The 14,439-nt window shown below is 40.7% G+C and overlaps 1 protein-coding gene across 1 annotated transcript in view; it reads left to right on the forward strand.

The window, feature by feature from the left end:
• Positions 1-14,439, forward strand: part of LOC126175055 (delta-sarcoglycan) — a 505,275-nt gene that overhangs the window by 213,659 nt on the left and 277,177 nt on the right. The window contains exon 3 of the mRNA XM_049921574.1: positions 5,634-5,820. Coding sequence (XP_049777531.1) covers positions 5,634-5,820 — 187 coding nt within the window. The remainder of the gene's footprint in view (positions 1-5,633; positions 5,821-14,439) is intronic.

A 14,439-nucleotide genomic window follows, 5' to 3' on the forward strand; every position in this document is an offset into this window, starting at 1 on the left:
TCTGCACACGTAACTTCTGACTGCAGCTACTTAAGAGAGCTCAGAAAGGCAATATTGAAGAAACTGAGATTTCATAACTACACGTTGGAGGCCGCTATAAGTACAAAAAGCTGAAAATAGTCTTGTGAATAAATCTGAAATGGGTTGCTGTTTAAATTTCTAAGTTCAAAGGTCCTTTTAGACTTGCATTAGGTTTTTATTTTATTGCTATTCAGCAAGATCATCAGCCCACATGTGTTCAACTCATTAAAGTTCCTGTTCACAGTCCTTGTCACACTCAAACAGCCAGAACTTTTCCTATCCAATTCCGAAATCATTTATGAGAGCAACACAGTCAATAAACTGCTATTTATTTTTGCACTCGGCATTCAGTGGTTATCTTTAAATAAAGTTTTTGTCTCCATAAATACTTAGTAAAAAGAAATTACTTAGTACCGCCACGCTTTTAGTTCAAAGTTTACACACGCGATTTTCTCCAGAACGAAATATCTCTCGACTCTTAAAATTTCACAAACAGTTAATGGTAAACACCAGCTACCTTTATCATGTACCGAAATGTGGAAGTCACAATATCACTTCAATTTACACATAATGCATTCGGACACTTTCAGCATGACCGGCTTCTTCGAAAGCTAGTCCACCAACTCCTTCTTCTCTCCCTGCATCTACAAGTCCCTCTATCTCATGCGTTAGTTGGCAAACCGTCTCACTTCTTATTGGCTGTACAGAATTACGGCCAATCAGAACTGACTTTCAGGGTGCGGCTCGCCCCAAAATCTAGCAAGAACCAACCACTGCTCTCAGCTCATTGACGTCATTAAAATAAGTAACTCAACAAATAAATTGAAATGAACTTTAAGCTGCACTTTACGTCTGGAATTTAACTGTATAGTCGTGAACGTTCTGGCTGTCTCTTACATATTCAAACATGCTTGGACATCCGTCATCCACTAGTAGGGGAACCATTGGTGGATTCGTTCCCACGATACAAAGCTGGAACACTTGCAAGTTCTTATAGAGAATTACAAACTGAAAATTTAATATTGGCGAATGTCCCACATATACTCATACAAGTACTCTGTTTCACTCTCACCCAAACACGAAACATAAAGATCTACTTGAAATTCTTAAAGTTATAACTACAGCAAAATTACGAAAGGTTTCCTAAAATGAGAACCTTCCAAATTTGAATCCAAACACTGAAGGTGTTATCATATCTTTTCAAATAGTTACAGTTGGTGAACTATTAATATATATATATATATTGATATAGTTTTTTAAATGTCGGATAATTACGTTTTTTACTGACTTTTTTTTTTTTGTAACTTCAAATTATGACAGTTATTGACTTCAGATTTTGACAGATTGTTCCTTTACACAGCAGAAGGTTATGTACCTAATATGAAGTTCCTCAGGCTATTTATAGATCAATTATTAATTTTTATAGTTCCAGAGAATGTAACTACTCTGTAAGCGCCTCTCCGCTACTGTCACACGCTGCAGTCACGCCATATGGTCATGACGCACGTCTGCAGGACACAGCTCGCCCGTTGCAGATCGTATAAGATTCTCACTGCTTACACTGGAGCCCACATACATTTATACAAGAAAGCTTTCATAGACAAATTGGCTATCGCCCCCTAGCTGTGAAGCCTCAGGCGTCAATAAAATGTTTTCGGATTCAGAGATTAGGACTTTTCCGATGTCCTCCTTCAGTCCTATATGGTAAGGATATGGCGGACTCTTTAGTAGACCTATTATATTTTCTTAGTGTTCTGCCAATAAAGAGCAAACATTGGTTCGCCTTCCCCACAACATTATCTATATAATTGTTCCATTTTAAGTTGTTCGCAATTGTAGTCCTTATGCATTTACAAGCCTTTAGATTTGTCTGATTTATAGTGTACCCGAAGCTTGACATATTTCTTTTGGTACTCATTTGCACGACCTCACAGATTTCGTTATTTAGAGTCTATCGCCACTTTTCACACCCTAAAGATATACTGTCCAAATCATTTTGCATTTGGTTTTGATCTTCTGTTGACTTAACTAGACGGTAAATGGAGGCATCATCTGCAAACAATCAAAGATGGCTGCTCATATGGTCTCCTCAACCATTTCTGTAAATTAGGAACAGGCGAGGGCTTATAATACTTCCTTGGGGAACACCAGATATCACTTATGTTTTATTCGATGACTATCTGTCAGTTAGTATCAACTGTGACCATTCTGACAGGAAATCGCGAATCCAGTCGCACTACTGAAACGATAATCCCATTTTATTAGATCTAGAAATATAACAATTTGAGATCCTCTGTCTGTAATACTCCATACTTCGTCGACTAAAGAGCCAGTTGTGTCTCACAAGAACGATATTCTCTGAATCCGTACTGACCATGTGTCAACAGACAGTATTCATCGAGGTATTCATAATGTTGCAACACACCATATGTTGCAGAATCGTGCGGCAAATCGCCGCCAATGATCCGTGTCTGTAATTCATAGGATTCATTCCTTCTTGAGTTTTGGTGTGACATGTGCAAATTTCCACTCTTTACGGATCGGATATTTCCTCGAACGAGCGGTTCTGTGTCATTGCTAAGTATGGACCTCTTGTAACAGCATACTCTGAAAGGAATATGACTGGTATACAATCTGGTCCGAAGACCTTGCATTCATTTATTAAGTGATTCAAGCTGCTTCGCTACATCGAGGATATCTTCTTCGCGATGACTCATGTTCGCAGCCATTCTTGATTCGACTTCTGGAACATATCCTTAGTCTTCTTTGGTGAAGGAACTTCACAAAATCATGTTTGGTGACTCCACATTTGTGGCGCTGTCATGTGTAACATCACCATTGCTACTGCACAGTGAATGTATTAATTGCTTCTTGCCGTGGGTGTAGTTTACGTACGACCAGATTACCTTTCGACGGTCTACGAGATTTCGAAACAAAGCTTGGTTGTGGACGCTGATAAAAGCCTCCGACTTTGAAGTACGCCTATATTTCGAGATTTAGTGAAACATCGCCAGTCTTGGAGATTTTTGTGTTCTTTTAAAATTAGCATGAGTAACGTAACCGTTACCCGTAAAAAAATATACCTTACTTAGCTACGCATCGTCGAATCCAACTGAAAAGTGGCCGTCAAAAGTAGACTGTTGCCAATAATTTAGTCCACCACAGACATGCAGTTCAAAGATTTCAAAGATTTTAACTGCACTTTGATCGGTTAATTAACTACAGTTTATGGCCAGATAGAATGTCACCCGTTAGAACTACAGTACAAAAGACTGGATAGCCACACATTACAATCGACTGATGTCTGATATTGTGACTGGCCGAGTGCAGTAATCTAACACTGATATGATTATTCACAACAGTTTTCGTGTAGCAGACATGTATAATTGACACAGCCACCGATAAAGCTCTTAAATCACTGTGCATTAAGTCTAACATTCGTATTGATATGAAAACGATGTGCACAGTAACTAACTATTGGAAGTGACATTGTTCGTGTGCTGATCCTACAGCCGCAGTGAGTACTGTTGATGTTTGACACAGTCGATGATACTACTTTCACATTCACTATCCAATTAATCATTTACAACAGTCACTGAATTATTAAATAAACTCCCGCACATGAAATCTAGAGAGACTGTGGTAGTCTTTCTGACTTTTAATTTATACTACATTGTCTGCAGTACGTTTTCCCATATTTTCTGACACAGACATTACTCGTTTCGAAAAGGTTTAATGCTTGAAGTGAGGACGATTATGATGATGATTCGCAGACTTATCTCAAATGGCTTACAACACACCTCTTTCACAAACTTACAATAATTGAAACTAAAGATGCCTATTGTTGTTGGCTGGATTTCTGTAAATTAAAATTGAAAGTTCATGGTTCTGAGTCACTGAATAACGGAAGAAAAATCGTTTGAATGATGATTTTTAGCTACAACAATAAATTATATTGAATTACACCGGCTAGTTTTCCCAAATATGGAGTTCTTTCTCAGTAACCAAGTTTTAACAAAGGATGTTAATTACTTCAGCATTGAATGCGTGAAAATCTTGCTTATATATTTCCATCATTACCTGTATTAATTCTGCAGTTATTTACATGCTTTTTCCATGTACTTATTCAGTTAGTTAGTATTCAGATATTTGTTTAAAAATTAACAATGACAACGAAATATAAAATTATTGATGTGTAATTAGCACGGATTTAAAACACACTAGTTCGGTCACTAAATCCTGATATCCAAAAGAATGTAACAGATAATAAACTTAAGTTTGTTAAGCCCTAGGTCAATATGTGGAATTTTAGGTACCGTACGTATGGTTCAAATGGCTGGTTCAAATGGCTCTGACCACTATGGGACTCAACATCTTAGGTCATAAGTCGTACGTATGTTGTATAAATGACACTATTGAAAATAACACAAAATTTGCAGAAGAAAATAACACTAATGTTGAGGAGACGAAAAACGTAACTGTTGGAAAGGTACCATCTGCATAGTCACACATGTTTTAGTCATTGCTACTGCAACAGTATTCTAACGAGTTTAGTGTACCATGGGGAATCGGTAAAATTTCATTATTAATTTATTCGACATAAATCCCCCAATTGCTATCGATACTAATCTTTGCAATTAAGCGACATTTGGTCTACATTCTTTTAGGTACCAGGGGCGTTCAGTAAGGAATGAAACACATTATTTGGTCATTTTCGGTTGAAAAAAGGGAAATTTGTTGAGGGACATTGTGTAATATTCCCGCTTCAGCCCCTATAATTTCGTATGTAGTCTCCAAAATGATATTTGTAACGGAGGTGTGTTCCAAGGAGAAAGCTGTCGTTGAGTTTCTTTTGGTGGAAAAGCAGAGAATAACAGACATTCATAGGCTCTTGCAGAATGTCTGTGGGGACATAGCAGTGAAAGAAAGCACGGTGAGTCATTGGGAGAGGTGTCTGTCATCACTGCAACAAGGTCGTACAAACCCTTGCGATATCTCTCACCTACAGGTCCGCCTCTCACAATTGCAGCTCCTGCAATGTTGGAACGTGCGGACACTCTCATTCGAGGCGATCAACGGATCACAATCAAACACGTCGCTGCACAACTGGACGTCTCTGTTGGTAATGTTGACACACTCGTCCACCAGTCAGGCAAGAGTGTTGTACCTTCCGACTTCCATTTGTTTGCGTAATGATGGATGCACTCCGCGGGAAGCAGTACGTGGATGGTGAGGAGCTAACCGATGCAGAAAGACGCTGCCTCCAACGTCGACCTCTAGAATGGTACCACTTGGGCATACAGGTCCTCCTAGTAAGGTGGCTTAAGGGTGTCGCTTTGAACGAAGATTATGTTGAGAATTAGGAATTTGTAGCTGACAGAGTGGGGGACGATATGGCGTATTGGAATCCTGAATAAAACCAGCCTGACCTCGGTAAAAAATGTGTTCCATTGCTTTTGAACGCACCTCGTCGTTTGTGAGGAGTGAAGACTTAGATTCATACGTTTATCTCATTTGGAAAAACGAATCCTCTGAGGACCACTGGTGCGAGTGAATGACAGACGCCTGTCTACTTGCTGCAGCTGACGGGTCGGCCTTTCCTGTGCCCTCAGGTCCGCCGACTGGGCCGACATGGACGCGCCGCTGCACCCGCCGCCACCGCACGCCTACAACTTCCGTGTCGGCATCTATGGCTGGCGCAAGCGCTGCCTCTACCTGCTCATCCTGGGCCTGCTCGTCATGGTCATCGTCAACCTCGCGCTCACGCTCTGGGTGCTCAAGGTCATGGAGTTCTCCTCGGTGAGTAGCCGCCGCCTTCCACGTTTCTGCAACGTGCGCGTCTACACCTCCAACCTGCGAGTCAGTTTACAATATGTGTATGGGAGGCAGCACTTCTGCAAGCACTATTGCCTCCCTTCCTGCTTCCACTCATGAACAGAGAAAGTCTGAAGGTTGGTGTGGCCGAGCGGTTCTAGGCGCTTCAGTCTGGAACCGCGCGACCGCTACGCCTGCAGGTTCGAATCCAGCCTGGGGCATGGATGTGTGTGATGTCCTTAGGTTAGTTAGGTTTAAGTAGTTCTAGTTTCTAGGGGACTGATGACCTCATATAATAAGGCCCATAGTGCTCAGGGCCATTTGAATCTTTTTTTTTTTTTTTTTTTTTTTTTTTTTTTTTTTTTTTTTTTTGAGAAAGTCTGAAGCGCAAGAAATAACGAGGCATATGAATTTCTCGCATATCTGCACTATGTGTCTCCAATTTCACCTACGCTAAAGTATACATCGATGAGCAAAGCCTTATGACCACTACACAGCGAGACTGAATGGTGGTGCTGCGGGCCTGTGACGTGGTAAGGAAAAAATATGAGCAGAGTTGGGACGAATGTGGAATCAGTCGAGTGACAATGTAGGCCACAAATGGGGAAATCTGCTGACTTCAGTAACGTTGTGAAAGGGTAGATTTCTGGGGTCTATTGCTAGGGATTGTGCATCTCACACTGAGATGTTAACACAAAAATATTTTTAAAGAGAATGGTGTTCCTTTTGGTTCCATATGTAGTGAGCCTGCTCACACTTCTGTATTAAATGGAGTTTGTTAATACTCATATAGATTTGTTTTTGGTGGGGGTCCGGCTTGAGCAAAACACAATTTTATCTTTTCTTCAATTCCCCACACACGTTTCTCTGAAGTTGCAGCATCACCCCTGGGCTATTATTGTCTTCTCACTGAACAGCAAAAATGCGCTTTACTACTTTTACTCGCATAGATTTGAATTTTTAATACAGTATTTACAAATCTGAAAAACAAAGTTTTGTGGCTGTACTTGTTTCCTGGGTTTTTATGTCTTTCATTGCACTTGTTTCCTTTCAAAATTTGGCATATGCAACCATAATTGTGAAAGAAAAATACAATAAAAAACGTAAAAACCAAGGAAGACCGCAGCATCTAACAACAAGATATATACATAAAACCTTCTCAGGATAGTTTACGTTTACTGTCAAGAGACTGCCAGTTCCGTTTCTTCTGCACCAATCGAACAAACCTCTGACAATTCGTGCTGCCCTTTTCTGCATACGTTCAATATCCCCTGTTAGACCTGTTTGGCAACTCCCCACACACTTGAGGAGTATTCTAGGAAGCATCACACGAGTAATTTGAAAGCAGTTCCCTTTGTAGATTGACAATTCGTGCTGCCCTTATCTGCATACGTTCAATATCCCCTGTTAGACCTGTCTATCAAGTCTCAACACACTTGAGAAGTATTCTAGGATGCATCGCACGAGTAATTTGAAAGGAATTCCCTTTGTAGATTGCATTTCCCAATACTCTACCAATGAATGTAAGTCTACTACCTGCATTACCCAAGATGGGCCTGTCTGACCATTCCATTCAGAACCCCACAAAGTATTACACCCAAGTTTGTGTATCAGTAGACCGATTACAGCTGCGACTCAGTGAAGTAACATCGTAGGGTACTACGTTTTTTCGTTTTGTGAAGCGCACAATTTTACATTTTTGAACATTTAAAGTAGGCTGCCAATCTTTGCACGCCTTTGAAATTTTACTAAGAAATGACTGAATATTCCCTCAGCTTCTTTCAGACTGTTATAGATAACTGCGTCATCTGCAGATGTCTGAGGTTAATGTTAATATTGTCCTCAAGGTCACTCACATACACCATGAACAGCTAAGGTCTCAACAGACCTCCTGGAGGACACGTCTAGTTTCTTCTACATCTGTCGTTGGGTCTCCATCAAAGATAACTTGCTAGTCTTCCATATAAAGAAATCGTCATTTCAGTCACATATTTCATAACCTGTGCGAACGTACATTTGATAATAAGCGCAGATGGTGTACTGAGTCAAACGCTTAGTAGTCTAAATGCTTAGTCTAGTAATCTCAAAACACAATTACATTATTCGCCGATACACACCGACTCATATTGTTAAACCACAAACGTCTCCACACCCTAATCTCTGAAGAATCGAACTCTCATATATAAAACAGCCAAAAACGACTATTTACTTCATAAACCAGTCTGTGTTAAATATTTTATTTTTAGCAGAGAAACCCTTTGTGGTTGAAGATGAAAAACCCTAATTATTTTGATTTTATTAGTTTCTGATTTTTCAGCCACAGATTAATGTGAAAGTCACAGCCAAAACTCATATTTCGGAACTATGTGTCGTACAGTGATATAATTTCCGTGCAGTGATATAATTTTCCAGGTAGACTCATCTTCATATGTAAATAATATCTGCAAAAGTGCTGCAGATACCTATAGCAGTAAAGAAATCATACATTTAAACGTCGTGCCTGATGGTGAAATTTACTTCATGAAAAAAGAAAATATAGTATGTGGTGCATTTTTTTCCTTCCACTGTTTCATAGGAATGGCAGCGACATAAAATTTAGAAAAGGTCTTAGATTATGTGTAGCGTTTGTTGGGGAAGTCTTAATTCTCTCAATCTCAAATACTGGATGTGTGGAATCATCTGGGTAATTTGCGCGCCATTAGTTACCCTATCTCAAGATAGATATAGTTCTTCACTGTAATACTTGGATTATTGTGTCAAACCTTTATCATAAAGATTATCAGTCTTGAAAATCAGATAATGGCAGTATTTCAAATTTTTAACTCGGCCAATTAGTACATGAAACGGTTAGTATTTGTAGCTCTTATTCCTCAGTTGACCACTACAGGAGAAGTGATACAAATCATAAAAATACTCACCTATACAAAACTACATCCAGTTTAAAAATTCATTCTGTTTGCAAAATGCAGGTCTCTCAATGGGAACCCACTCATACACAGTAGCAGATATCCTAATGAATCACACTGAAAACAATATTTTGGAGAAATAATAGAAACAAATAATATAATGTATTACATGGGCACAGATATGTACGTCATTCATATGCATATGAACGACAAGATTATAGAAAGTTTGTAGAGACGGATAAACAACACACATCACAACATTCAATTCCTTACGGAAAAAGGAACACAAGAGACGATACTCTACCTCACGACACCAAGCAACAGACGCAGCTTCAATATTTTCAGAAAGGAAATGTAGGCATGAAAATACACAACAAATGATCTATTCTCAAAAAATGGTAGCTGTCAGACATATGATATACAGACTGTGCAGAACACCAGTAAGGAAAAAGAACTATAAAGAAAAACTAAGCACCTCGTGTGTGGATATGTCGAGTACGTCGGATATTGAGGCGGAGAGTGCGCCATACAATCAGAAAGAATGTATGGAAACGCAGGTATTTGTTTACTTTAGTGCCAAAAAATGGTTCAAATGACTCTGAGCACTATGGGACTTAACTTCTGAGGTCATCAGTCCCCTAGAAGTTGGCCTAACTAACCTAAGGACATCACACACATCCACGCCCGAGGCAGAATTCGAACCTGCGACCGTAGCGGTCGCACGGTTCCAGACTGTAGCGCCTAGAACCGCACGGCCACTCCGGCCGGCTTTAATGCCACATTTTGATCATATTGCTATACAGATTACGCAACCGGTTAATACATTTGTACATGTACAACAAAGTAATTGTTAACAAGATAGAGCACAAAATAGTGGGTACAACAAGAATTCAGTAAACAAAGTACATGACATCATTAAAGGTAAAATACAGACAAAAGGGTGCAAAATTAGAAACAGTCTAGATATACCAACATATAACAGTAACACACAAGACACACTCGCACCGGAAAACACCTCTCTCAACAACAGACACACCATTGCGCATCCTAACGTATCACAAATAGGTCATACATAAGGTGAGTAATATCTTCAAAGCTAAACACTTTTATATGTCCTTCAAGACAAATAGCACAATACACAGGGAGTTAGAAACTATGAGAAAAGAAAAAGATAAATAAAACACGTCAGAAATATATTAATTAACATTCAATAACTGTAACTGTAAATATATTATGATGATTGCAAGAAATTTGAATATCAGGTAGAAAGAAAAATTAGCACGTTGAAGAGTGAATACACCAACTCCACATTTGCATAACATTTAATGCAAGAAAATCACCACCGCACTGGGACAAAATCAGACATACCCTAGGAACAAAAGGAAGGGAATTCTCACTCACCAGAAGAACAGTTCAAACAGAAAGTCATAAATAAAGTTACATTCTATGACTAAAACAGTAATAACAGAATAACAGTATTCAAAGTGATTCACAAAAATTTGGTACACAAACACACACACACAGACACACACAAGTGCGCAGTACCTCTCCATCCATTATCCCTCCATCCCTACCAAGCACCCCAGACTCCTCTCACCCTTGACAATTCTCATGACTCCCCAACCTGCCTTAAAACATGTGATCGAGAACACTTTCAGTACAGTTCATTACAAATCAACTGGGGGAAACCTGCACCATGTGCGTCTAATACATACAGAACAACCTGTGGATGCATTGAAAGGACATGAAATAGATGTATGTGTAGAAAACACAGCAATGTTGTTGTAAATAAAATTAATTTGAATGAGCTACCAATAATCTACATCTACATCTACATCTACACCCATACTTCGCAAGCCACCTGACGGTGTGTGGCGGAGGGTACCTTGAGTACCTCTATCGGCTCTCCTTTCTATTCCAGTATCGTATTGTTCGTGGAAAGAAGGATTGTCGGTATGCCTCTGTGTGGGCTCTAATCTCTCTGATTTTATCCCCATGGTCTCTTCGCGAGATATACGTAGGAGGCAGCAATATACTGCTTGACTCTTCGGTGAAGGTATGTTCTCGAAACTTCAACAAAAGCCCGTACCGAGCTACTGCGCGTCTCTCCTGCAGAGTCTTCCACTGGAGTTTATCTATCATCTCCGTAACGCTTTCACGATTACTAAATGATCCTGTAACGAAGCGCGCTGCTCTCCGTTGGATCTTCTCTATCTCTTCTATCAACCCTATCTGGTACGGATCTCACACTGCTGAGCAGTATTAAACCAGCGGGCGAACAAGTGTACTGTAACCTACTTCCTTTGTTTTCGGATTGCATTTCCTTTGGATTCTTCCAATGAATCTCAGTCTGGAATCTGCTTTACCAACGATCAACTTTATATGACCATTCCATTTTAAATCACTAACGCGTACTCCCAGATAATTTATGGAATTAACTGCTTCCAGTTGCTGACCTGCTATATTGTAGCTAAATGATAAGGGATCTTTCTTTCTATGTATTCGCAGCACATTACACTTGTCTACATTGAGATTCAATTGCCATTCGCTGCACCATGCGTCAATTCGCTGCAGATCCTCCTGCATTTCAGTACAACTTTCCATTGTTACAACCTCTCGATATACCACAGCATCATCCGCAAAAAGCCTCACTGAACTTCCGATGTCATCCACAAGGTCATTTATGTATATTGTGAATAGCAACGGTCCTACGACACTCCCCTGCGGCACACCTGAAATCACTCTTATTTCGGAAGACTTCTCTCCATTGAGAATGACATGCTGCGTTCTGTTATCTAGGAACTCTTCAATCAAATCACACAATTGGTCTGATAGTCCATATGCTCTTACTTTGTTCATGAAACGACTGTGGGGAACTGTATCGAACGCCTTGCGGAAGTCAAGAAACACGGCATCTACCTGTGAACCCGTGTCTACGGCCCTCTGAGTCTCGCGGACGAATAGCGCGAGCTGATTTTCACACGACCGTCTTTTTCGAAACCCATGCTGATTCCTACAGTGCAGATCACCTATCAAACTATGTATTTTAAAATTTATTTTCATTTTACTTTAGACCACTGAAGGAGCCTTTCACGAATAGGCGATACATGTTTGGTACACCCAAATAAACCATTCAGTTGCAAAAGGTGGAATTTTTGCTATCTATATGATGAAGTATAATTGCAAGGAATATTAAAAATAAACTTTCTGGTTGCAATGGAAGCTAGTAGATAAGCAGCCTGCAACTGGGATGAGGTGATTGTTTTGCTGTTTAGTAATATTCGTTCCGAAGAGCGAGAAGCATATTAGTGCCTACATTAGGTTCCAAGGTGCTACAGCTGGTGAAATCTGATCAAAGATTGAATGGCAAATTTGTAACGATGTTCAGAAAGTCATTGTTATAAAATGCCCGAAAAGTAGTAGTAATCACGTTGCCACATGAGTGTTGACTATGCGAATCGGTACCTTAGATATCAGCGAGAGCTTGCTGCAATCCAAGACGACGTACAGGAGGCGCTCCTGAAGGCCACACCTCCTGTTCGAACAGAGCAGCGCCCTCATACTTAGGTCAATATAGCGTCGAACCAGCAAGAGCTCTGCCCAGTTTCTTGACCTCATCTGAAGAAGTCAACATCTTATTATAGAATCAATGTGATAGTTGAAGTTCCGCATGGACTTGCTCAGCCGGCCGAGGTGGCCGTGCGGTTCTAGGCGCTGTAGTCCGGAACCGCGCGACTGCTACGGTCGCAGGTTCGAATCCTGCCTCGGGCATGGATGTGTGTGATGTCCTTAGGTTAGTTAGGCTTAAGTAGTTCTAAGTTCTAGGGGACTGATGACCTCAGATGTTAAGTCACATAGTGCTCAGAGCCATTTGAACCATTTTTTTTTGTTTTTTTTTTTTTTGGACTTGGTCATTTATATGTGGAACTGTAACGCAAGGAAACAGCTTGTTAATCTGGCATCAAGTGATGCTTTAATAGTCAGTAACAGTTGTAGCTTCCCAAGCAATCCTGTGGCAAAAATCTGTGTCAAAGTTCAATAAATCTTTTATTGATCTATGTAATAAGTGAAATAATGTTTCGTGTGTTCTGTTTTAATATGGCACCTCACCAAGGAACCAAAGAACCCACACTTTGGACCAGAAAATTGTAGTTTCGCCTGGTCTGAACAGTTAGTTTGGTACTAACAACACTAGCTACATGAAATGAAATGAGCATATGGCATCGTTGGACGGGAAGCCCCATCCCGGAAAGTAAGGCCGCCATGTGCACGTCTTATTTCAGTCGACGCCACATTGGGTGACTTGGCGTCGGTGATGAGGATGACATAACGATGAGGACAACAGAATACTCAGTACCCGAGCGGATAAAATTTCCAGCCCGGCCGGGAATCGAACTCGGGGCCATTTGAATGGGAAACGAGCACGTTACCACGCAGCTAAGCAGGCGGCAACACTAGTTACAGATTTCCAATTCACTAGTGTTGAAAATGTTTTCTAACCAAGTGCTAATTTAGCAGGGTTATCGTGAAGCGGCACATGCAGGTTTCAGACAGTGCAAAGAAACATAGCAGTAAATGAGGACAAAGTGGAGCACAAATCGGGCCAGACTTGCGCTGTGAGAGCAGCTGAGCGACTGCGATGGTGTTGCGCTCGCACTAGACTTACTGCGGTTCGGGAGGGAGCGAGGTGCGACCGCGGACTCGTGAAACATTCAGGGCGACGACCTCAGAGACCGCAGGCCCACTGCCAGAACTGCAACGCACGATTCCCTGGGAGCCTCGCCTCCAAGCACAGACAGAGTGGAGGCGGCGGTTTTGTACGTACAGAAGCCCGCCTTCGTACGTTTCTGCCGCCCACAGAACGAACGTACCTAATACTAGAGGCGATGTGCTGTTCGCTGGAAATGGTAAAAGGCAGCTCATAAACTCACTGCACGGTGGCGTGCAGAGTGTAATCGTTAAGAAATGAGTGTTACTAACTGCGTGCATGTGTTTCCTCCTAGGTGTAAATCAAATGAAAACGACACAGATGGAATAAGGTAAGCAAACTGTTTATTATTTCCAAACTGATGGCCATAGCTAGTAATATACCGGATGATCAAAAAGTCAGTATTAATTTGAAAACTTAATAAACCACGGAATAATGTAGATAGAAAGGTAAAAATTGACACACATCCTTGGAATGACATGGGATTTTATTAGAACCAAAATAAAAAAAAAAGAAACAGATATTGCTAGACGCGTGAAATATCTCTTGTGCGTGTCGTTTGGTGATGATCGCTTGCTCAGCCGCCACTTCCGTCATGCTTGGCCTCCCAGGTCCCCAGACTTCAGTCCGTGCGATTATTGGCTTTGGGGGTTACCTGAAGTTGCAAGTGTATCGTAATCGACCGACATCTCTAGCGATGCTGAAAGACAACATCCGACGCCAATGCCTCACCATAACTCCGGGCATGCTTTACAGTGCTGTTCACAACATTATTCCTCGACTACAGCTATTGTTGGGGAATGATGGTGGACATATTGAGCATTTCCTGTAAAGAAGATCATCTTTGCTTTGTCTTACATTGTTATGCTAATTATTGCTATTCTGATCAGATGAAGCGCCATCTGTCGGACATTTTTTGAACTTTAGTATTTTTTTGGTTTTAATAAAACCCCATGCCATTCCAAGCATGTGTGTCAATTTGTACCTCTC

Source organism: Schistocerca cancellata, chromosome 3 (genome assembly GCF_023864275.1).
Source record: "Schistocerca cancellata isolate TAMUIC-IGC-003103 chromosome 3, iqSchCanc2.1, whole genome shotgun sequence".
Classification (NCBI taxonomy): domain Eukaryota; kingdom Metazoa; phylum Arthropoda; class Insecta; order Orthoptera; family Acrididae; genus Schistocerca; species Schistocerca cancellata.